General features: G+C 38.2%; 1 protein-coding gene across 1 annotated transcript; it reads left to right on the forward strand.

Moving 5' to 3' along the window:
* The first annotated feature begins 1189 nt into the window (after positions 1-1189).
* Positions 1190-24983, forward strand: LOC148575934 (uncharacterized). The gene is made up of 2 exons (XM_088502627.1): positions 1190-2657; positions 24559-24983. The coding sequence occupies exons 1-2, from the start codon at positions 1190-1192 to the stop codon at positions 24981-24983; spliced, it is 1893 nt and encodes a 630-aa protein (XP_088358753.1).
* The last annotated feature ends 990 nt before the right edge of the window (positions 24984-25973 follow it).

Below are 25973 nucleotides of genomic sequence, written 5' to 3' on the forward strand. Positions count from 1 at the left end.
TTTTCCAATTATTTTATTTCTTTCTTTTTATTCGGTTGCTTTTAATTAAATAAAATAAAAATAAAAATATAATTTATTTGCAATTCATATCAATTCCCTTTTCTCCATCATGGACAAAAGTGGAAATGAACAGTCCAGAAGGACTCTGGGGTCATATGCTAACCCCATTACATCTGCATATGGGAGTAGCATCTGTATACCTCCCATCAAAGCAAGCAGTTTTGAGCTAAATCCTCAGCTCATTATCATGGTGCAGCAAAATTGCCAGTATTCTGGTCTTCCACAAGAAGAACCTACTGAGTTTCTGGCACAATTCTTACAAATTACTGACACAGTACGTGATAAAGAAGTGGATCAGGATGTCTACAGATTATTATTATTTCCATTTGCTGTAAAAGATCAAGCTAAGAGATGGTTAAATAACCAACCCACAGCAAGCATAAAAACATGGAAACAGTTATCAGACAAATTCCTGAATCAATTTTACCCTCCAAAAAGGATGACACAGCTAAGGCTGGACATCTAAGACTTTAAACAAGAGGATCATGAATCCCTTTATAATGCCTGGGAGAGGTACAGAGGGATGCTAAGAAAATGCCCTTCTGAAATGTTTTCAGAGTGGGTACAGTTAGACATCTTCTACTATGGGCTTACAGAAAAAGCTCAAATGTCCCTAGACTACTCAGCTGGTGGATCTATACACATGAGAAAGACGATTGAAGAGGCTCAAGAACTCATAGATACGGTTGCTAGAAATCAACATCTGTACTCAAGCAGTGAGTCTTCCATAAAAGAAGAGGCTAGGGAAGTAACTACTGATCCTAATCCTCAAGAACAGATTGTTGAACTTAATCAGCAATTGCTCCTTATGACAAAATAATTAGTAGAATTTAAAGAGATGCTCCAAGACACTAAAAATTCTAACAAGAATATAGAAGCACAATTGAATTAGACAAGACAGCAGCTATCTAAACAGATAACAGAAAAATGCCAAGCTATTCAACAAAGGAGCGGAAAGACATTGAATAATTCAGCTCAAAGTAGCAGAAAGCCAAGAAAGGAACAACTGACAGAGGATGACCAAACCACTGTCTAAAATCCCTCTGAGGACAGCAAGAGCTCAGAGAGGAATAATTCTGGCGTTCAAACGCCAGAAAAGGGTGAAAAATTGGCGTCAAATGCCCAGTGGATGCCCACTTCTGGCGTTCAAACGCCAAAAAAGGGAGAAAAGTTGGCGTTAAACGCCCATTCCTTGCCCAGTTCTGGCGTTCAAACACCAGAAAAGGATGGAAAATTGGCGTTAAACTCCCATCCAACCTCTACTCCTGGTGTTCAAATGCCACTGAGGGATCAGACACCTACAAGTGCTGATTGTAACCCTCCTAAGAAGGCTTCTCAACCTGCCTCTGTAGGAAATAAACCTGCAGCAACTAAGGTTGAGGAATACAAAGCCAAGATGCCTTATCCTCAAAAACTCCGCCAAGCGGAACAGGATAAACAATTTGCCCGCTTTACAGACTACCTCAGGATTCTTGAAATAAAGATCCCGTTTGCAGAGGCACTTGAGCAAATACCCTCTTATGCTAAGTTCATGAAAGAGATCTTAAGTCATAAGAAGGATTGGAGAGAAACTAAAAAAGTTTTCCTCACTGAAGAATGTAGTGCAATCATTCTGAAAAGCTTACCAGAGAAGCTTAAAGATCCCGGAAGCTTTATGATACCATGCACATTAGAGGGTGCTTGTACCAAGACAGCTCTATGTAATCTTGGGGCAAGTATCAACCTAATACCTGCATCCACTATCAGAAATCTTGGCTTGACTGAAGAAGTCAAACCAACCCGAATATGCCTCCAACTTGCTGATGGCTCCATTAAATATCCATCAGGCATAATTGAGGACATGATTGTCAAGGTTGGGCCATTTGCCTTTCCCACTGACTTTGTAGTGCTGGAAATGGAGGAGCACAAGGATGCAAATCTCATTCAAGGAAGACCTTTCCTAGCAACTGGACGAACTCTTATTGATGTACAAAAAGGGGAAGTGACCCTGAGAGTCAATGAGGATGAGTTCAAGTTAAATACTGTCAAAGCTTTGCAGTATCTAGACACATCAAATGACTGCATGAGCGCTGATATTATTGACTCTTTGGTAGAAGAGATCAATATAACTGAGAGCCTCGAATCAGAGCTAGATGACAACTTTAAAGATGTTCAGCCTGATCTGGAGGAGCCAGAGGAAATAAAAGAACCTCTGAGAATTACTCAGGAAGAGGATAAGCCTCCTAAACCCGAGCTCAAACCACTACCACCATCCCTAAAATATGCATTTCTGGGAGAAAGTGACACTTTTCCGGTGATCATAAGCTCTGCTTTAAATCCACAGGAAGAGAAAGCACTAATTCAAGTGCTAAGGACACACAAGACAGCTCTTGGGTGGTCCATAAGTGATCTTAAGGGCATTAGCCCAGCAAGATGCATGCACAAGATCCTATTGGAGGATGATGTTAAGCCAATGGTTCAACCACAGAGGCGGCTAAACCCAGCCATGAAGGAGGTGGTGCAGAAAGAGGTCACCAAGTTACTGGAGGCTGGGATCATTTATCCTATTTCTGATAGCCCCTGGGTGAGCCCTGTCCAATTTGTCCCCAAGAAGGGAGGCATGACAGTAGTTCATAATGAAAAGAATGAACTGGTTCCTACAAGAACAGTTACAGGGTGGCGTATGTGTATTGATTACAGAAGGCTCAATACAGCTACCAGGAAGGATCACTTTCCTTTACCATTCATAGACCAGATGCTAGAGAGACTAGCAGGTCATGAATATTACTACTTTTTGGATGGCTATTCAGGTTACAATCAAATTGCAGTGGATCCTCAGGACCAAGAGAAAACAGCATTCACATGCCCTTCTGGAGTATTTGCCTACAGAAGGATGCCTTTTGGTCTGTGCAATGCACCTGCAACCTTTCAGATGTGCATGCTCTCTATCTTCTCTGATATGGTAGAGAAATTTCTGGAAGTCTTCATGGATGACTTTTCAGTATTTGGAGACTCATTCAGCTCCTGCCTTGACCATTTAACACTTGTTCTGAAAAGATGCCAAGAGACCAACCTAGTTTTAAACTGGGAAAAATGTCACTTTATGGTGACTGAAGGAATTGACCTTGGGCATAAAATTTCAAATAAGGGAATAGAGGTGGATCAAGCTAAAGTGGAGGTAATTGAAAAATTACCACCACCTGCCAATGTTAAGGCAATCAGAAGCTTTCTGGGGCATGCAGGATTCTATCGGAGGTTTAAAAAGGATTTTTTGAAAATTGCAAAACCTCTGAACAACCTGCTAGCTGCTGATACACCATTTGTATTTGACACATAGTGTCTGCATGCGTTTGAAACTCTTAAAGCTAAGCTGCTCACAGCATCAGTTATTTCTGCACCAGACTGGACATTACCATTCAAACTAATGTGTGATGCCAGTGATCATGCCATTGGTGCAGTGCTGGGACAGAGGCATAAAAAGCTTCTGCACGTCATTTACTATGTCAGCCGTGTTCTAAATGATGCACAAAAAAACTACACAACCACAGAAAAAGAGTTACTTGCAGTGGTTTATGCCATTGACAAGTTTAGATCCTATTTAGTAGGTTCAAAGGTGATTGTGTATACTGACCATGCTGCTCTTAAATATCTACTCACAAAGCAGGATTCAAAACCCAGGCTCATAAGATGGGTGTTGCTGCTGCAAGAGTTTGATATAGAAATAAGAGACGAAAAAGGGACAGAGAACCAGGTAGCTGATCACCTGTCCCGGATAGAACCAGTAGCAAGGGCGTCCCTCCCTCCTACTGAGATCCCTGAGACCTTTCCAGATGAGCAACTCTTCGCCATCCAGGAAGCACCATGGTTTGCAGAAATTGCAAATTATAAAGTTGTGAGGTTCATACCCAAGGAGTATAGCAGGCAGCAAACGAAAAAACTAATTTCTGATGCAAAGTACTACTTATGGGATGAACCATATCTCTTTAAGAGATGTGCAGATGGAATGATCCGCAGATACGTACCTAGAGAAGAGGCACAGAAGATCCTATGGCATTGCCATGGATCACAGTATGGAGGACATTTCGGAGGTGAGCGAACAGCCACTAAGGTCCTCCAATGTGGCTTCTACTGGCCTACTCTCTATAGTGATGCCCAAGAGTTTGTGCGTAACTGTGATAGTTGCCAAAGAGCTGGCAACTTGCCTCATGGTTATGCCATGCCTCAACAAGGGATCTTAGAGATTGAGTTGTTTGACGTATGGGGTATTGACTTCATGGGTCCTTTCCCACCATCATACTCAAACACTTACATTCTGGTGGCAGTAGACTACGTATCTAAATGGGTAGAAGAAATTGCCACACCCAATAATGATACTAAAACAGTACTGAAGTTCCTCCAGAAACATATCTTCAGCAGATTTGGTGTCCCCATAGTACTAATCAGTGACGGGGCACTCATTTCTGCAATAAACAGCTTTACTCTGCTATGGTTCGATATGGAATTAGCCACAAAGTAGCAACTCCATATCATCCACAGACAAATGGGCAGGCTGAAGTCTCTAATAGAGAACTAAAAAGAATTCTGGAACGGACAGTAATTGCCCGTAGAAGGGATTGGGCAAAAATATTGGATGATGCTCTGTGGGCATATAGAACAGCATTCAAGACCCCTATAGGAACCTCTCCATACCAGCTTGTGTATGGCAAGGCCTGTCATCTGGAACATAAGGCCTACTGGGCAACCAGATTCCTAAACCTGGATGCTAAGTTAGCTGGAGAGAAAAGATTGCTCCAGCTGAATGAACTAGAGGAATTCAGACTCAATGCTTTTGAAAATGAAAAAAATTTATAAGGAAAAATAAAAAAGATGGCATGACAAGAAACTGTCATCTAGAGTATTTGAACCAGGACAGAAGGTTCTGCTGTTTAACTCTAGGCTCCGATTATTCCCTGGGAAATTAAAATCCTGGTGGAGGGGACCATATGTGATTACAAGTGTGTCACCATATGGATATGTTGAGCTTCAGGATATTGAATCTGACAAAAAGTTCATTGTTAATGGACAGAGAATCAACCATTATCTTGAAAGCAATTTTGAGCAAGAATGCTCAAAACTGAGACTAGAATAAAGCTCAGTCAAGGTCCAGCTAAAGACAATAAAGAAGCACTTGCTGGGAGGCAACCCAGCCATTAGCAAGTTATTTGCTTTTTAATTAATATTTATAGGAGTTTGATATAAATTATATTCAAGATTAATCATCAAATTTTAGGAATTCACAGAGTTACAGAAGGATTCAGCGCAAAAAGCAGAGAAAAAGAGCTCACTGGCAAGAAAATGCCAGTAAGGGGTATTTTGGGCGTTAAACGCCAGAATGGATACCATTCTGGGCGTTTAACGCCAGTAAAGATACCATTTTGGGCGTTAAACGCCAAAATGGGTACCATTCTGGGGGTTTAACGCCAGAATTGCAGCATCCTGGGCGTTCAGAAAAATGCCCAGTGACAAAAGATTTCTGGCGTTTAACGCCAGCCAGGGTACCTGGCTAGGTGTTAAACGCCCACAATGGCCAATATATGGGCGTTAAACGCCAGAATGGATACCATTCTAGGAGTTTAACGCTAGAAAGGCAGGGGGAGAAGATTTTGTTTTCCACTTCAAAATTTTTCAAACTTTCATGTTTTGATTCATAATTTTCTGCATAAACATGTTACAAATTTTCATCATTCACCTTCAATTTTCAAAATTCAATAATTGTCTAAATTCCTTTTCAATTTTCTTTCAAATCCTTTCCAAATCTTCTTCAAAAACTCAATTATCTTCTCAATTTCTTTCCAAATCTTTTCCAACTCATCATATCATCTTTTAATTCTTAGATGCATCAACAAATTTTCAAATTTAACTCCTTTATATCTTTTCCATTTTAAAAATCTCATCTTTTTCATATCATGATTCTATTTTTTCACCAATCATATCTTTATATCATATCTTTTTTTCAAATTTTCGAAATCCCTCCCCTCCACTTATAAATACACATTCGGCCATCCCCATCTCTCCACCATTCGAATTTAACTCTCCTTCTATCTCTCTTCTTTCCTTTCTTTTTCTTGAGGGCAAGTAAACCTCTAAGTTTGGTGTGTTTTTCCGTGATCACCGAGCTAAGACTCATTAAGATCATGGCTCCTAAGGGAAAACAAACCAATTCAAGAGGCAAGAAAGAGAATACTCCAAAGAGTCTTTGGAATCAAGAGAGGTTCTTAACCAAAGAACATACAGACCATTACCACAAAATAATGGGTCTGAGGTCAGTGATCCCGGAATTCAAATTCAATCTGAAAGAAGATGAATATCCAGAGATCCAAGAGCAAATTCGAAACAGAGGATGAGAGATTCTAGCTAATCCTGAGACAAAGGTGGGAGGAAACATGGTTCAGGAATTCTACTCAAATCTGTGACTGACAGATAAGCAGAGAATGACTGGAACCGCCTTTCATACCTTCCAAACTATGGTCAGAGGGAGGATTATTTACTTCCATCTGGACAAAATAAGAGAGGTCTTCAAACTGCCTCAACTACAAGATGATCCAGAATCCTTTAATAGGAGAATGGTGAGAGTAGATAAAGGGTTGGACCAAGTTCTAGAGGACATATGCCTCTCTGGAACTAAGTGGATAACCAACTCAAAAGGTGTCCCAAACCAACTCAAGAGAGGAGATCTCAAACTAGTCGCAAGGAGCTAGTTGGACTTCATTAGGCGTTCTATACTGCCCACTAGCAATCGCTCTGAGGTCACTATCAAAAGAGCAGTGATGATTCATTGTATTATGTTGGGAAACGAAGTGGAGATTCATCATCTGATTTCTTGTGAGATTTACACAATTACAAATAAGAACTCCACTGAAGCCAAATTGGCTCACCCAAGCTTGATCTCTCTACTGTGCAAAGATGCTGGGGTGAAGATGGGAGTAGATGAGTTCATCCCAGTCGAGCACCCAATCACCAAGAAGTCAATGAAAGGACAACAAGTGCAAGATAACTCCATCAAACGGAGGGCGCAGGAGTTCCTCCCAGAGATCCCTCAAATTGACTATTGGACCCGCCTAGAAGCATCTGTCACCAAGCTACAAGAAGCTATGGATCAACTTAAGGAGGAACAACAAAATCAAAACAGCATGCTTTGCAAGCTGCTTAAGGAACAGGAGAAGCAGGGGCGCGAGCTACAGAAGCTGAAGCGGCAGAAGCTCTCCCTTGAAGAGCCAGGCGTCCCACAACATGAATGTGTACTCGCCTCCCCCAATGCAGGTTGTTGAGTCCTAACTCTGTGATAACCTTTTATCCATTCTAAGAGTACATGAGTATTAGTATTAGAGTCATTTGTCTTTATATCTTTAATTTCCTTTCTTTTATTATTATTTGTCTGCTTCTATGTTTATTTTATATTATTTTTATTAAATAATAAATAAAAATTAGAGTCTATGCCTTAAAGTTATGAATGTCCCATAAGTCCTTCACCTCTCTTAAATGAAAAATGTGCCTAATTACAAAAGAACAAGAAGTACATGAATTTCATATTTTATCTTGAAATTAGTTTAATTATTTTGATATGGTGGCAATACTTTTTGTTTTTCTGAATGAATGATTGAACAGTGCATATGTCTTTTGAATTTGTTGTTTATGAATGTTAAAATTGTTGGCTCTCGAAAGAATGATGAAAAAGGAGAAATGTTATTGATAATCTGAAAAATCATAAAATTGATTCTTGAAGCAAGAAAAAGCAATGAATACAAAAGCTTGCAAATAATAATAATAATAATAATAATAATAATAATAATAATAATAATAATAATAATAATAATAATAATAATAATAATAATAATAATAATAATAATAATAATAATAATAATAATAATAATAATAATAATAATAAATAATAAAAATAAAAGAAAAAGAAAAAGCAAGCAGAAAAAGCCAGTAACCCTTTAAACCAAAAGGCAAGGGTAAAACAAAAAGGATCCAAGGCTTTGAGCATCAGTGGAAAGGAGGGCTCAAAGGAATAAAATCCTGGCCTAAGCGGCTAAATCAAGATGTCCCTAACCATGTGCTTGTAGCATGAAGGTCCAAGTGAAAAGCTTGAGACTGAGAGGTTAAAGACGTGATCCAAAACAAAAAGAGTGTGCTTAAGAACTCTGGACACCTCTAATTGGGGACTTTAGCAAAGCTAAGTCACAATCTGAAAAGGTTCACCCAGTTATGTGTCTGTGGCATTTATGTATCTGGTGGTAATACTAGAAAACAAAGTGCTTAGGGCCACGGCCAAGACTCATAAAGTAACTGTGTTCAAGAATCAACATACTGTACTAGGAGAATCAATAACACTATCTGAATTCTGAGCTCCTATAGATGCCAATCATTCTGAACTTCAAAAGAAAAAGTGAGATGCCAAAACTATTCAGAATAAAAAAGCTACTAGCCCCGCTTATCTAATTTGAACTAAGCTTCATTGATATTATGGGATTTATAGTATATTCTCTTCTTTTTATCCTGTTTTGTTTTCAGTTGCTTGAGGACAAGCAACAATTTAAGTTTGGTGTTGTGATGAGCGGATAATTTATACACTTTTTGGCATTGTTTTTAGTATGTTTTTAGTATACTTTAGTTACTTTTTATTATATTTTTATTAGTTTTTATTTAAAAATCATATTTCTAGACTTTACTATAAGTTTGTGTGTTTTTTCTGTAATTTCAGGTATTTTCTGGTTAAAATTGAGGGACCTGAGCAAAAATCTGATTTAGAGGCTGAAAAAGGACTGCAGATGCTGTTGGATTCTGACCTCCCTGCACTCGAAATGGATTTTCTGGAGCTACAAAGGCCCAATTGGCACGCTCTCAATTGCGTTAGAAAGTAGATATCCTGGGCTTTCCAGCAATATATAATAGTCCATACTTTGCCCGATTTTTGATAACGGAAACTGGCGTTTAAACGCCCACTTTCTACCCTATTCTAGCATTAAACGCCAGAACTGGCATAAAAGCTGGAGTTAAATGCCCAAACTGGCACAAAAGCTGGCATTTAACTCCAAGAAAAGTCTCTACATGTGAAAGCTTCAGTGCTCAGCCCAAGCACACACCAAGTGGGCCCCGAAAGTGGATTTCTACACTAACTATTCTAGCTTACTCATTTCTTTGTAACCCTAGGTCACTAGTTCATTATAAAAATCACTTTTAGAGATTTATTTTATACCTCATGACATTTTACATCAGAACTTGTATTCTCTACAGCATGAGTCTCTAAACTCCATGGTTGGGGGTGAGGAGCTCTGCTGTGTCTCGATGAATTAATGCAATTACTACTGTTTTCCATCTAATCACGCTTGTTTCTATTCTAAGATATTCATTCGCACTTCAACCTGATGAATGTGATGATCTGTGACACTCATCATCATTCTCACCTATGAACGCGTCCTGACAACTACCTTCGTTCTATCTGTAATAGCTTGAGTGCATATCTCTTGGGTTTCTAATCTAAGATTAGAATCTTCGTGGTATAGGCTAGAATTATTGGTGGCTATTCTTGAGATCCGGAAAGTCTAAATCTTGTCTATAGTATTCCGAGTAGGATATGGGATGGGATGACTGTGACGAGCTTCAAACTCACGAGTGATGGGCGTAGTGATAGATGCAAAAGGATCAATGGATCCTATTCCAACATGAGTGAGAACCAACAGATGATTAGTCATGCGGTGACAGCGCATTTGGACCATTTCACTGAGAGGACAGATGGTAGCCATTGACAACGGTGATCCACCAACATACAACTTGCCATGGAAGGAGCCTTGCGTGCGTGAAGAAGAAGACAGTAGGAAAGCATAGATTCAGAAGACAGAGCATCTCCAAAACCTCAACCTGTTCTCCATTACTGCATAACAAGTATTTATTTCATGTTCTTTTATTTTTTACAATTAAAACTAAGAATCATTACTGATATCCTGACTAAGAATTACAAGATAACCATAGCTTGCTTCAAACCGACAATCTCCATGGGATCGACCCTTACTCACGTAAGGTATTACTTGGACGACCCAGTGCACTTGCTAGTTAGTTGTGCGGAATTGCAAAAGTGTGATTGTGATTTCATGCACCAACAACAAAAAGAGTAAATAAATAATTAAAGTTTTAAAAGTTAATTGTTTATCAACTTAAGGGTTTGGGAATAGAAAATGTGAGTATGATGTTTAGAAAGAATCAAATATTAAAGTTGTGGGAAAGAGACTTATTTAAAGAATGTGATGACAAAAATACAATATTATAATTTTTAAGAGTCATGAGATAAATGTTAAGGATCTTTAGGTCTATTATAAATGGAACTTGAGAATCTTAAAAGTTTGGTTTGTTAGCCCCTAAGGTGACTAATTAAAAAAAAATATAACGAGATTGAATGAGAAAAAGATTGATGTTAATTATTGATGATGTGTTTGAGTTAGCTTGAGATTGTTTATAAATGATTATGTGTATAAGTTAGTTTATTTGCAACTTTGACGTCGAGTATATGAGTATAGGGTATTATGTTATACGTCTTATACCCGCAAGCCGTATGTAACGGCCTAAACCCAACCCGGTGAATATTAAAGTATGCGGAGTAAAAAGTGGAGTTGAGTAGATGGTTATGATGAAGATTATGTTGTTATGAAATTATTAATGAGAAATGAGAATTGATTTGAGGCTTATCACAAAAGTACCAATTTGAGGTTTATGATGAAAATTATGATTTAGATTTATGCTAGCAATTATGATTAATTATGAATTTGATGATGATTATTGGTTGGCAAGGACGGAGATTTTCTCCCGCTTGCGTGATTATGAGATATGATTATTACTTTGGCAAGGACGTGGGTTTTATCCCGCTTTCATGATTTTGATTGAGACATGACTATTGCTTGGCAAGGATGTGGGTTTTGTCCCGCTTGTACGACTAATGAGGCACCTACACTTGGTAGATGCAAGGATAGTGGTTTTATCTCGCTTGCTCAGTGTTGCAGTGTAGATGTAGGGATAGTGGTTTTATCCCGCCCACATTCTTTCTGTTCATAAGTGTGGCCGAGCATTCAATCCCCAGATTAGCTAGTTTTCAAGAGAAGGTGACAGGACACTCTCCCTATAAGACCAGTTTATATATATACATGAGATATTTTTCTCTTGGGGATGCACAACAGAAAAACAATATCCGAATTAGCTACCGGATGTGTCGGGTCTGGCAACGTAACTAACACGTAAGATCACGACCAGTAGGATAGGTATGCATTATATGCATTTATTTTAATTATTTGGCTGTGATTTTCATTGCTGTGTTGTACTTATATGATTTATTTGATTATGTGCTATTTGTTATGTGCTTTATATGTGTTTGCATTTGTGTGATTAAATTGTTTGACTTGATTGTGATTGCTGATGCATGGAGGTGATGGAAGTTAGGTGGATTGAACTCGGTATTGCCCTTAGACTCTGGTTTATGTGTTCGATGTGTAAAACCCGGTTAACTAATAGTTAATTAACTCGTAGATTAAAATATATTCTCGGAAGTGAGAAATGAAGTTTTTATGATTTAATATGGTAGAGAAATTCGAAACGATAATTTCTACACCAATTTTAAAGAAATCAGCCCAAGATTGGGCCGAACGGACCAAACCGGGCCAACCGAACCCAATTTGGGCCCAAGGGCCCAACCAAATCCCCTTTAATGAGAGAGCTCAGCTCTCTCTTCCCTCCCAAACACAACAAACACGCTGAAATTCACCATGGGAGGAGAAAGGAGAAGCAAACCCTTGGTTTGATTCAAGGTGGCATAACTTTTCGCTCTGAGCTCCAATTGACGTACCGTTTGCGGCCACGTGACCGCAGCGTCGAGCTCTACAAAACCCACCCAAGAAATCTTGAGATAAGTCACAGAATCCTCTTCGAATTCTCAGCCATCATTTTTGAAATTTTGTGGATAAAGTGTTGAGATTTTTTAGTTTGGATATTGTAGGCTCAATTTAACTTGAAGGGAAGGCTTCCTCTAACTCCCTTAGTCTTTCGATAAGGTGAGATTCTCCACCCTAAAATAGAGGCTTGATATTTTGTGATTTAGTGATTGAGTTATTGTATTTTTATATGATATTGTGGCTTAGGCTTTGTATATATGTGTTTTGGAGCTTGATTGGTGGTTTTGGAAAGCTTTGGTGTGAAATTCCAAGCTTGGAAATCTATTGGTGAGGCTTTTGAAACCTTGGAAGTTGAGTTGAGAGTGTTCCGGGTGGAACGAAAATCGGCCAAGGTATGGTTTCGGTTTCCTGTATCTAAAATGTAATGTGGTGTGAAAACGTAGGCTAGTGACCCTAGGATAGGTCTTTGGAATTTTTGGTATGGTTGTTGGTCAATTTGGATTGAATGGAATATGTATGAATGATGGTATAAATGATTGTGTGTGGTTGTACTAGTTGATAAAGTATGAAACATGGTATGTGATGTGAATTAACATGTTGGATTGATGATAGAGTTGAGGACCTTGTTGGTGAGCATGAATTGAAGAATTAACTTGTTATGTGTGTGTGTGTATATATATATATATATATATATATATATATATATATATATATATATATATATATATATGGTGATGGATACCTTGAATGTTTATTGGGAGTTTGGAATGTGATATGTTGATTTATGATGTGAGATTTGGTTATATATGGTGAAATTGATGGACTGATGATTGAATAAGGTTTGGAAATGGTAAATTGTGGAAGGGTTGATTTTTAATGGATTTGGTAGGTGTATGTTATGAAATGGGGAGTTTATGAGTTTTTGGTAAAACTGGAATTTTGACGAACTTCGACGGATCATATCTGGAGCAATTGTTTTCAGAATTTGATGATCTTTACATCAATTGAAAGATAATTTCATAAGCTTTAAAACGGTTTAAAATTGGTTGAAATCTGAATTTTGTAGAAAAATATATGATCGTTAGAAGTTCGGGCCAAAAATATGAATTCTGCAACTTCTGCAGAATTTGTGATTTCTGGTTTGTGTGCGGACGCACAGCCCTGTGCGCACGCACACTCGACGAGAATTGGTCCTGTGCATACGCACAGACTGGTGCATACGTACACGCGGAGACAGGGCTACTGGTGGCAGCGCCAGCACGCCCTGTGCGCACATAAAACCAGCAAAAGATTGCGAGCTGTGCGTACGCACAAGCTTGTGCGCACGCACACGTTGGGAATGACACACTGGTGGCAGTGCTAGCACACGTTGTGCGCACGCCCCCACCCTAAATATTTTGCTTTCTGTGCGTACGCACAGACTTATGCGTACGCACACGTCTAAAAATATTTCTGGGCGTGCGCATACACACCCCTGTGCGTCCACACGCGACCCAGTTCTTTTTCAAAACTTTGTTTTCAAGCTCTTCACATTCCCAACAAGCTCGTAACCTTCTGGATTATTATTTTGCACTTATAAGCCCCCAATTTCATCCCTTAAGTCTTAATTTGATTATTAACGCCTAGTGATTGCGAGAAGGCTAGGAAAGGGATAACTTGTGGGGAAGAAAAGGGATGTAATGATGAGTATGATGTATAATGGTGATGTGAGCGGTTGGGAAGGATGGTGGAGTGCTGAATATGTTTTGAGCCGAAAGGGCTGAGTATGGAATTATGATTGGTAAGCCGGAATGGCTGAGATGTATACTAATGTATGGCTGTGTTTATTGCATATATGCTGAATTGATGATTATTATGACTGTTGCACTTTACCTATCTGAGACACGAGTTTCCCTGGGTGAAAGTAGTGGCTAGCCACCACGTTCTCCAGGTGGAGACTCGATACTCTGCTGACTCAATGTCGCAAGTGTGGCCGAACACTGTTAAAGTTCCGGATGAGCTCGCCCCCGTGAATATACACCAGTGAGGGTGTTGGATATAAATTATGATTATGTTTGTGGATAACTCAAGTTGGGGATGTGCAACAGAGGGACAGTCCAATGGTTAGCTACTAGGACAGGCATGCATCATATGCATTATATGTGATTTGTCTGAATTGCCTAATTGACTACATTACTTGCTACTTACTTAATTGTTCTATCTGCTTCCTACTTGTACATTTCCTTGCCTGGTATACTTGTGCTTGCATTTATTTCACTGTTGGCGGTTGGGAGGTTTGCAGGATTTGGAAAAGGGATATGTATAGCTAGACCGAAGATCCTTAAGTTAGTCACCTGTTTACTTTCGTTATGGTTTAGTTATTGTTCCAAGGGTTACCTGAAACTGTAGGTCGATCTCAGACGAGATCTTCTGTGCTGGTCGGCGATGATGCGTCCGATTTATGGGTGGTGGCTGGATCGCCGTGTCTGACTTGTTGGACTTGTTGGTGATGCTGATCCTTCGTCACCAGAGAGTGATGGTACCTGCAAGGGACTCTGATGCTTAAGTTAGCAAGGGTATTAAGCAGGTTTTTAGTAAAATCAGAGTATGAGTTATACCTGGGTGCTCCAGTGTATTTATAATGGTGTGGAGTGACCTTTCTGGAGATAAGATAGTTATCTTATCTTATCTTTGAGTGGAGTTATCTTATCTTTAGGGGGAACCGTCCTTATCTTTCTTAGGCTTTGCTGCCTTTAGATTTGGGCCGTGTTTCTTGGTCTGGGCCTTCTTGGACTTCTGTAGCGGTTTGGTCGAGCTCTTTGAGAAGAGGTTGGGTAGTTCTGATCTGAAGAAGTCGGTCGACTTGGCGTCAAACACCCCGGGTCGGATAGCTCAATCCCGGGCATGAACAGTTATGTTTATATGCTTTGATTATAATTTGGAAGTTCTAGGATTGCCTTCGGCTTTCCCAGGACATTACATGTTAGATATTTGGGCACTGTTACCATGCTGAGAACCTCCGGTTCTCACCCATGCGGATTTTTGTGGTTTTCAGATGCAGGACGTGAGGCTCCTCGCTGAGGCATGCTGAAGACCTTCTTTTGGCGGAGATCCTTGTATCTGGGGATTTTATTTTGGTTATTTCATGTCTGTTTAGATACTATGTTCTCCACTATATATGTATTTTGTATTACCTTCTCTTAGAGGTTATTTTGGAGAAACAGGATTTGTATGTTGTCTTTTGGAATTTCCTCATTATATATGTATGTATACTGTATGCTCGGACCGGTTATCTTCGCAAGCCGAGTCCTGAGTCTTGATATATGTATCTTGGCACTCTTGTGTATATCTCTTCGCTTTAGCTTAATCTCTAATGGTTCGCTTGCGTTATCGATCGGAGTGTTGCGCTTTTGAATTAAAACGGTTTTGATTTACTCATTTTCTTCAAAGGCTCCTAGTTATGAACACTTTTGCAATACTATACGTACTAAATTTCATTTTAGAGGTCGTAATACCTCGCCACTTCTGTCTTATGACTTAAGCATAAGACTCTATGTGGTAGGGTATTACACGATGTATAGAGAAAGCGAGATGGTAGTTTATTGGATAGAAAATCCTTAGGTGAGTCTTTGAATCCTAAAAAAAGTTAAGATTTATCTTGATTTTTCCAAAACATAAATGACTAAGAAGTTTTTTTGAATATGCAATTGTATATGAGTGAGGGATAGTTGAATTCCAAAAGTTGAAAAGATAAGAAATTTCCAAGAGAAAGATTCATAAGACAAGCAATGATCATAGCCGTAAAATAAACTTTCTTTTATATACATCCTTTTTAAGACAATTATAAAACTTCTCTACTGAGACCTTTAGGTTAGGTTTCACCCCTACAGCTGATATTTTTCAGAAAGTGGACGAGGAATATAACACTCTACCACACAGAACTTTACGCTTAAGTCGTAAAGTTGAGGTGGTGAGGTATTACGACCATTAAAATAAAAGTATATATATAATAGTAGTTGAAGGAATTTAATAATCGAGGATCCTTGAAGAAAAGTTTAAACCAAAATCGGAAAAATTAGAAGCGCAACGCTCATGTAAAATTCGCAAATTAATAAATAATTAACCAATAAATTAATTATTATTTAAAGAAATTAGAAAATTAAATTTTATATTTTAATGAAGTAGAAATAATTAAAATATGAGTTTTGACACCAATTTTAAAAATTTTAGCTCAAAAATGGGCCAACAGACCGAACTGGTTGAACCAAGTCCAAATCGGACCTAAGGCCCACCCTATAAACTAAGCAACGAGCTTTCTTTCCTCATTTGACTCCCGGGATGTTGAAGAAGAGAGAATCACGTTACAAACCCTAACCCTCCCTTCTAATTTTTAATCGTCTGTAACTTTCAATCCGGAGCTCCAATTAACGAGCTATCAACAGCCACGTGTTCGTCTCGAAATTCTCTTCAATTCTATCTGAACAAAGTGGTAAGAAACTTGAATTTCTTGCCCAGTTCTTCCTCTCCTAAATTTCGTGGATTTTGAGTTTAGGTATTGAGGAATTGAATGATTTTGATGGTTTATGTAAACTCTAGTAGCGGATAATCATTGGGTTTTGTCCAATTGATCCGTGGGTAAGGTAAGGAATTATTGAACCCTTGTGAATTATTGAATTAGTGAACTCTATGATGATTATAGTGATATTGTGTTAATTAGATTGTGTTCTTGTTGATTTGGAGTTCAATTGGGCAGTTTGGAACGAAATCTGGGTGATTAAGCTTGAGAAATTGACGTTTGGAAGCTTGGAGCTTGTGAAATGAGAGGTTTTTGAGGTGTTCCGAGTTTAGGGGGAATCGGCCAAGGTATAATTTTGGTTTCTCGTGGTTAATATTTAACGTCACGTGAAAACTTAGGCTAGAAGGCCTTACGATAGGAATGAACTGAATAATTATTAATGGATTGTGTATATGGTATGTGATGTGTGATTCAATTTTGTAAACGGTTTGCTATTGGAGTTGTTTGATTTTTGAAAAAGATTTAATTTTAGAATTGGTTTAATTTTGAAATAATTTGATACTGAAAATGATTTGAATGATCGAGAGGTGTTTAGTTTGGTGGTTGGGACCCTTGAGGGGTGGCAAAAGTCCAAGTTTTAGAGGAAATAGTGCCGACATTTTTATGAAAATAGGAGACTCCGTTTGAAGTGGTTATTTAGAAAGATTGAATTTTTATGGATTTTATGATTTGATTTTGATTTAATAATAAAAAGATTACATTTTGAGTTTTCTTTATTTAGAAAATAATGAATTGTGTTTTGAGTATGAATTATAATGATAATGAGATATGTGTGACCGGGTGAGATGTAGTGGTGTTATCCACTTGTTCCGGATAAGAGTTCGAGACTCCAGGTAAGATACAAGGGTTGAGTTCTGTCGTCGCTTGCTCCAGGTTAAGAACTGTAACACCTCCTGGGTAAGAGGCAAGGGTGAAATTATCCCCTGCTCCGGGTACACAGATAAGATGCAAGGGTTGCAGCGTTATCCCACTTGCTCTGTGTTTGGTGTTCTATCTAGGGTTAGCTACCGGACATGTCGGGTTTGACTTTATAACCAACATATGAGACTCATCGGCCATAGAACAAGCATACATCATGTGCATTTGTATGTTTTACTTGAGTTTGTATTGTTTTGGTTTGCTTAATTGCTTAACTTTACTTATGTGCTACTTGTTCTACTTGCTGTAATTGCACCTCTATCTGTATTTTCTTTGCTTGAATTGTATGTGTATGCTTCTGAGAGACCCTCTCTTGGTGGAAGAGTGAAGGAGGATTGTGTCTTCGATGATTTGGAAGTTTAGAGTTGACAGAAGGTGCAGAGATAGAATAAGATTGGAATCCTTTAGTTAGATTATAGATATTATTGGTTTAGAATAAATTTTAAGATTAATCCAAGTGTCAAAGTTCTAGGAATGTCTCTGCCTTTTTCGGGACCTTTTTATATTAACTATGTGGGAACCTTTATCATGCTGAGAGCCTCTGGTTCTCATTCCATACATATTTTTGTTGTTTTTTAGATGCAGGTCGAGAGGCACCTCGTTGAGCGTCTGGAGACCCTCCTTACAAGCGAAGAACTGTCTTTTGTGCTGTTATATTTTGTTTTAGGTTATGTATATATGTATATATAATCTCCGCATGTGTATTTTGTATTTTGTCCCTCCTAGAGACTTGAAGAAACAGATGTTTATTTTGTAGTTTGAGTTATATTTTGGGTTGTGTGTGTGTATATATATATACAATTACATACTCTGACCAGCCTTAGCTTCGCAGGTCGAGTCTGGAGCTTGATATCCGTATTTTGGAACTCTGATCTGTATATTATGTTTTTAGCAATCTTTTGATCTTACCTATCCGTTTTACGATTATCCATGCAAGTGTGACACGATTTTCTATTTTCGCTTTTGTTTAGCATATTCTCCAAAGCTCCTAGATATGAATTCTTTCAACTAAAGTTATGTACATATTTTACTTTTAGAGATCGTAATACCTCGCCACCTCTGCTTTACGACTTAAGCATAAGACTCTGTGTGGTAGGGTGTTACAGCTCACGTAACAGAAACTTACGTACGAGAAAAAGGGTAAAGAGTATAAACACAGAGAGTAGAATATCAATGATACAAAATATCAAACTCTAGGCTCGACCTGCGAAGCCAAGGCCGGCCGGAGATTATTACATACATAAGTATACATATACATCCCAAAAGTACTCAAAATACTTAACATAAATTCTTAATTCTCCATCCAACATCTAAGAGGTACAAAGTGAAAACTACACAAAGGAGAAATCTAAGCACATATACATACATACATACATACATACATACATACATACATACATACATACATACATACATACATACATACATAGCCCAAATATCAAAATACATAAATCCGACTTCGCCTGCAAAAGAAATTTCAGACGCCCAGCAAGGTGTCTCTCGACCTGCATCTGAAAATAACAATATATGTATGGAATGAGAACCGAAGGTTCTCAGCATGGTAATGGTGCCTGCATACATAATATATAAGGTCTCGGAAAAGCCAGAGATGATCCTAGAACTTCGACACTCAGATTTAAAACTTAAAGATTAAAACTGGAAACTATAAGTAGGGTAGTTGTCTAAAGCTCTTCATCTTAACTCAATTCTAACTTAATTCTAACTTGTTCCCTCAGCTTCTCGTCTACCTCCAATCCTCCAAAACTCCGGTGAAATTGTCCTCATCACTCATCCACCAGAGAAGGGGCATCTCAGTTGCACAAACATAGAATGCATAGAAAGAAATCACAAGTAAAATTCAGTTACAGCAAATAGAGCATATAGTAGTTAAACTTAGATTATCAAGTAGGCAAACCCAATTAATGTGTAATCAAACAAGACAAACATATGCATATGATGCATGCCTGCCTTATGGATGATGAGTCTCATCTATTGGTTATATAGCCAACCCGACATGTCCGGTAGCTAACCCGGGCATCGTCCTCTTGAAAACTGGTGAGCAATATAGTACCACAATCCTCGCCTGGTGAATGGTAAACCACCTCGATCCCCACCATCTGCGGATGGTAAACCACTTCGATCCCCACAGATATTTTCAATTGGAAAACAACATACACGTGGGAGGTAAATAACCATGATCCCACAAAATAATTTCATATCAAATCTGGTAGGCAGTAAATAACCACAATCCCACAAAATATTTTTCTTTAAAATCTGGTGGGCAATAAATAACCACGATCCCACAAAACAATTTCAAATCAAGTTCATTTTCGTCATCATATAATATTTTACTTCATTCAAAATTATTCATTGTCATTATCATCGTTAATTCATCTCCCATTTTATCTCAAATTCATTCAACATTGTCACCATTCATATATTTCCAACATTTTCGCACTTCTCATCATAAATCATCACTCCAAAATCTTTCTTCACTTCCAAATTACCTTCCTCTCTAGGTTCACCCTTTTTCATATGATTAGAAACCAAATTAGGAACTTTAGAAGGTAACTATAGAGATTTGGAAGTTAGAATGAGTTAAAATCACAAAAATTGCATTTTTTCCAAAAATAGGGTTTCACGTATGCATGCATGATCTCACGTATGCGAGCCCCCTAGACAAAATAAAATGGCCGCGTCGCGTTTATACTCGCGTACGCGAGTTCTGCAGAATGGTAAAAAAAGCTGCTAAGTGCTGCAGAATCTACTTTTATGTACTAAACTTTCGATGAGCATAACTTTTTTTAAAAAATTATTTTTGGTTTGTTCTACGAAGGTGTAAACTTCACGGACCCAATTTTCATTTCAGATAAGTTTGGAAAGTTTGGGGTTCCGAAAACCGAGTTATAGCCCGTCAAATTTCAGTCAAAAATTAGTTTTTCATAAAAAGTTCCAAACCTCTATCTTTACAATTTTTCATTCAAAACCCCAAATGTTTTAAATCCCAAACAGTACTACTTCAAATCACAACATGTCCACACACTTCCATTCCTTTTATCAAGACACAATCACCTCAAACCATTCAAGAATTCCTCAATTTCATACATATTACTCAACAATTCTCATAACAAGTTCAATATTTTCATCAATTACTAACCATCAACATACTAACACATAATCAATTTCAATCATTCCATAATCATATCCATACAAGACCAATCAATTGATTCAATTAACTCTAACACCAACTCCCATCAAACCCAAACAAATTCATCATTCAATATTTCCATCATCAAACACCAAACTCAACAAAAATCATCATTCATCAACTCATTCAAAATATAATTCCACATTTCCATCAAGGTTACTAGCATTAACATACTCCCACATTTTCAACCTATCATATGGTCATCTAGTCTAGGTTTTCACATGACATTAAAACTTTATCTTGGCCGATTCCTCCCTAAACCACAAAGCACTTCAAAAGTCCTTCTCACCACGAGTTCCAAGCTCCAATTCTCCACTCAACAAGTTCAATTAAGTATCCAACACCACCAATCACTTCAAACCTCAAGCATTTAATCTAACAATATATAATTTCATCATAATTCAATATAGGATTTAATAAATTGGAAATTCAATAAGGGTTAAAAGCTTCTTACCTTATCCACGGACTAATAGAACAACACCAATAATTTTCACAAGCTAATTCGATCATAAAATATCAAAACATCATAATTCTCAATTTTATAATTCTGAAGGGAGAAAATTTGGGTGAGAAAAATTAGATTTCTTATCAAATCGGTTTAGAGAATTCTGAGACGAACGCATGGCCACTGACGGCTCGTCAATCGGAACTTGGGATTGAAAGTTACGTGGATTTAAAATTAGACAAGGGTTTAGATTTGCTTCCCCCCCCCCCCCCTCTTCCATAAGATCAGCATGTTTCATGAACATTTGAGGGAGGAGGAAGCTGTTTTCATGCTATATATATGGGTTATGTGAATGGGCTTGGGCCTACTTGTGTAACACCCTAACTATCAAAATGTCACGCTTCCGGCTATGCCACTCTGATAGCTCGAGTATTACGACGACCCTTATAATATTTAATACTAAAATATGAGCTTGTTTAAAACTTTAAACCGCAATACCGCTCCAAAATACTTCTGTTAGGTAACGTACATCCATACATACCATACAACTTACAAAACTCACAAGGAGTACATACATATGTATATATATTAAATAATTTTACAAGCATTAACTAATACAATTCCTATCCCTCTTACAAAATGTATAAAGATAAAGGCGGGGGAACAATAAATACTAAAATAATACAAAAATATCGTCTAACAGAAAATAAATAATATCTTCTGAACTTCATCATCCGTAACCTGAAAAAGAGAAGATCTGTAGGGGAGTGAGAATATCATCCTCGAAAGGGTTCACACTATAGGGTTGCAGAATTACTATAGTAGAATACGCGAGATAAAATCGTTACAGTGATTAATAACCGCCTTATGCACCTTTTTAAAAGCAAAGACTTACTATATAAAAAAAATCTAAAATCTTTTTTGAAAGAGAAAATTGTTCATTTTCTAAAAGTTCTAAAGCCTTTCAAAAAGTTCATCTATACTGAACCAGATTAGTTTTTCATACTTTTCTAAACCAGAAACACAAAACCAAAACCAACCATCGGACCATCTCATAATCAACCACGACCCTAGGCCCAAACAATCCAAACAGCAGCCAATCCACTACAATCCAACAGAGTTTTAGTCGTAAACACAAGTAGGAGGCTCAAGCACAAACAAGCAGTTACATCAAGTAGAGCAATTAGCAATTAAACACAATCAATCACATAGGCAAACCAAGTAAAATATGCACACCCAAACAATGTCAGATAGATGCAAATGATGAATGCTTGTCCTAGACTCCTAGTGGCTGATGAGTCTCATCTGTTGGTTATAAAGCCAACCCGACAAGTCCTGGTAGCTAACCATTGGACTGTCCCTCTGTCGTGCATCCCCAACTCGAGTTATTCACAGTCATAATCATAATTCACATCCAACACCCTCAATAGTGTATATTCACAGGGGCGAGCTCATCCAGAACTTTCACAGTATCCGGCCACACTTACGACATAGGGTAAGTAGAGTATCGAGTCTCAACCTGGAATACGTAGTGGCTAGCCACTGCTTCTACCCAGGAAAACTTGTATCAGATAATTGGAAGTGAAACAATCACTTTATCAATTCAATAGCCATTCATATTCAAACTCAGCCATCCGGCTCATAACATATTCCCCAACCAGCCATGATTCATTATCATATACAGCCATTCCGGCTCATAACATATTCCACAAACAATCATAATTCATTATCATATACAGTCATTCCGGCTCATAACATAATATATAGCACTTCCACCATGCAACATCATAAAACTCATAAAATCATCATTCAAGCCATAAATCACTTTTCTCAAAGCACTTTTCTTTGAAAATCAAATTCAATTCATCTCAGCCTTAACTTCAAAATCCGCATTCTAAAATCACTTCTAGCTTATAAGCCATCTTTCTTAAAAGAAATTTCCTCTTTCAAAACAAGCCACATTTCCACAACATCCTTCTAAAACTTCCAAACAATTCGGCAACTAGGCCAAATTAAAAATCTCTTATGAAAGCTCCAAAAATCAATCATCCCAAAACTGAATTTGGTAATAGAAATTTCTCAGCAGAGTCTCAAGACTTTAGGGAAGGACAACCTATCTCAATTTCTTAAAAATTCATTGAAACTTTTAAAATCATAGATTTTTGGTTTAAGTAAATAAAAACAGAGTTTATTGTAAAACCGGATCATATAAAGTCACAAGTCCCAACCCAATCCAAAGCCAATTCACTTGAAACGGAACCGATTCCTTTAAATCAAAACCACTTTTCAAATTCCTCCTTAATACCAATTCTTTGACTTATTCTAAAATGTCACAAACGCAATTATTCAATCAAGAATCCAATTTCCTTCAAAATCAGTAAAAGCTCCTCTGAACGAAATCCTTAAGTCTCACTAAAAGCATAAGCCCTTTTTATATTAAAAGTCAATATTAGAACATAGAACTTTTCTTCAGTGATTCAAAATGGTAAAGTAATTCCTTTCTAAGTAAATCGAACTCAAGACATATAGTTTTCTCAAATAAATGAAACTCGAAAACATAATTATTTTCTTAATAAATCAAATAATACAATTTCTCAAATCCCAAGCCTTTCTAAATAACTTTTTAAACAAAGTCTAAGGTTTTTATAGAAATTTTAGCAGCACTTCCCCTAAAACTTGGAATTTGCCGCCCTTTTCGGGTCCCAACCAAACCATTCCACAACCCCTTCCACGGGTTCAAAACCAAATCAATTTCAAATTAGACCGATTCCGAAAATTCATATCATTCTCATCTTTCAAGAAAAACAAATTCGGACTCAATTCCTTTACAACAGATTAAACTTGATTTCAACAACTTTTTAAGAAACAATTTTAAAGAAGCACTTCAGTAACAGTCTGCTTTATAAAACTGAATAATAATCCAGTCACACAAGCATTCATATTCATCCAAGACAACCAATATCACATAAGACTCATACAATCACTCAAGGCTACAATTTTACCCCAAAATATCCATATATAATAATTCCAGTATATAAAATATTCTTTTTCTGAAAAGGCCCCTACCTCAACTCGTCGAAACAATAACCCAAACGCGTCATAGGAACCTTCTCTCTCAACCCGAAATCACCGACAACCGCAACCTCAGCTCCAAGCCACTTTTGCGGTAACCACAGCAACACTAATCGTGACATATAACAACCGAAACTCAATCTTATAGCAATTAACGCCATAAAATCTCATCGTAAGATAACAGAACAGTAACTAAAGGGCTTTTGAAATGAAAATGCTTACCGAAACTAAGAAAGAACGGCTAAATCAAGTAGCGGTAGCCCCGGTGGTGGTTCCGGCAACAACCGTGCTACACCCGATGACTATAACGGCAGCAATCAGAACTCGAACCTATGTTACCAAACCTCAGAGTCTTTAACCAAGCATAATAGAATACTGACTAAAACGACTTTCTGAAATGAAAAAGCTTACCACAACAAGGGAAGAACAACTACACCGAGTAGCGGCAGCTCCGATGGTGGTTCCAGCAACACTCGCGCCACACCCGGTGAGCAGAACAGTGGAAACAGTGGTGCAGCCGCTCCGAATGGCAAGCAACGACGACGGACGACATCAGTGGCGGTGAAAGGCAGTGGAGACGGTGACGGATCTGAGAAGGGGAGGCACGGCCACACGAACAGAAACCCTCTCTCTGCCAATCTCTATCTCTCCTCGAGCTTCTCTCTCTTTGAATCTTGCCGGTGGTTGCCCTGGGAGCTCGACAACGGCGATAGCACACGGCGGCGCAGTTCTGTGCAGTGGGTCGCGCTCCTCGCGTCACTGGCCGCGTCCTCCTCACTCAGAGTCGCGCGGTCTCTCTCTCTCCTCTGGCTTCCTCCTCCGCGACGGTAATGGCGACAACGGCACGGGCTCCTCACGCGCAACAATCTGGCAACAGCTTCACGGGTTGACGGCGACGCGATTAGGCCGCAGCAGTAGCGTGGTGACGGCGCTCCTTGTAAAAACCGCAACTAATGAACCGGTTAATTAAGTGATTAATTGTCCAAATCAGATTCCGAAAAGTTAGAGTGAGAATTTGAGGATTTAGAGGTGATTTTCGGACTCAGTAGGTCTTTCTGAGCCAAAAAATGTGCTTTCTGCGAAAAACGTAAAAAACCGTGAATCGGCAGTTGAACTGGTTCAAGTCTGCCCGGTACCGCATGAGAAAAAGTGAAAACCGACAAAAACCTTAGAAAAATGTTAGAAATGGAAAATCGGGTGTTAATTTTAAAGGTTTGGCCCAAAGTTGGGCCAAACGGGTTAAAAACACTAACGGGTTGGACCGAGCTCAAGTTGGGCCCAAGTCCAACATATAAAAGGCTCATTAAATGAACCAAACCAGCCACAACACTAAACAAACACACTCATACATGCTGAAAAGAGAAGAAGAGAGAAACCCTTTTGGTTACTATTCATCATCTTCTTCCAAAGCTCATATCTTGAGCTAGAGAGCTCCGATTTGTGTGCTGTCAGCGGCTACGCGTTTCTTGTGAAGAGCTCTACAAAACCCATCTAAGAAACCCTCAAGGTAATCACGAAATCTTCCCAGTTTCTCTCTTGAAAGTTTCGGGTACTTATGGTTTGTGCCTAAATGAGTTTTTGTGATTCTTGGTGTATAGGTTTGCTCTAATCCTTGCTTAGCCTTGAATTCTTGCTAGTAAATCTGTGGGAAGAGGTAAGAACCACTAACCTCTTGTGAATTTATGTGTAATTAGAACCCTAGTTTGATTTGAGCTAATTTATATGTATATAGTTTGATTATTGTGGCTTTGGGAGCTCTTGGAACTTAATTGTGCTTATTGGAGTGGAAGTGAAAGCTTGGAAATTTGTTAAAAGCTATTT

The sequence above is a fragment of the Arachis ipaensis genome, chromosome B1, assembly GCF_059453495.1.
Source record: "Arachis ipaensis isolate K30076 ecotype BB chromosome B1, ASM5945349v1, whole genome shotgun sequence".
Lineage (NCBI taxonomy): Eukaryota > Viridiplantae > Streptophyta > Magnoliopsida > Fabales > Fabaceae > Arachis > Arachis ipaensis.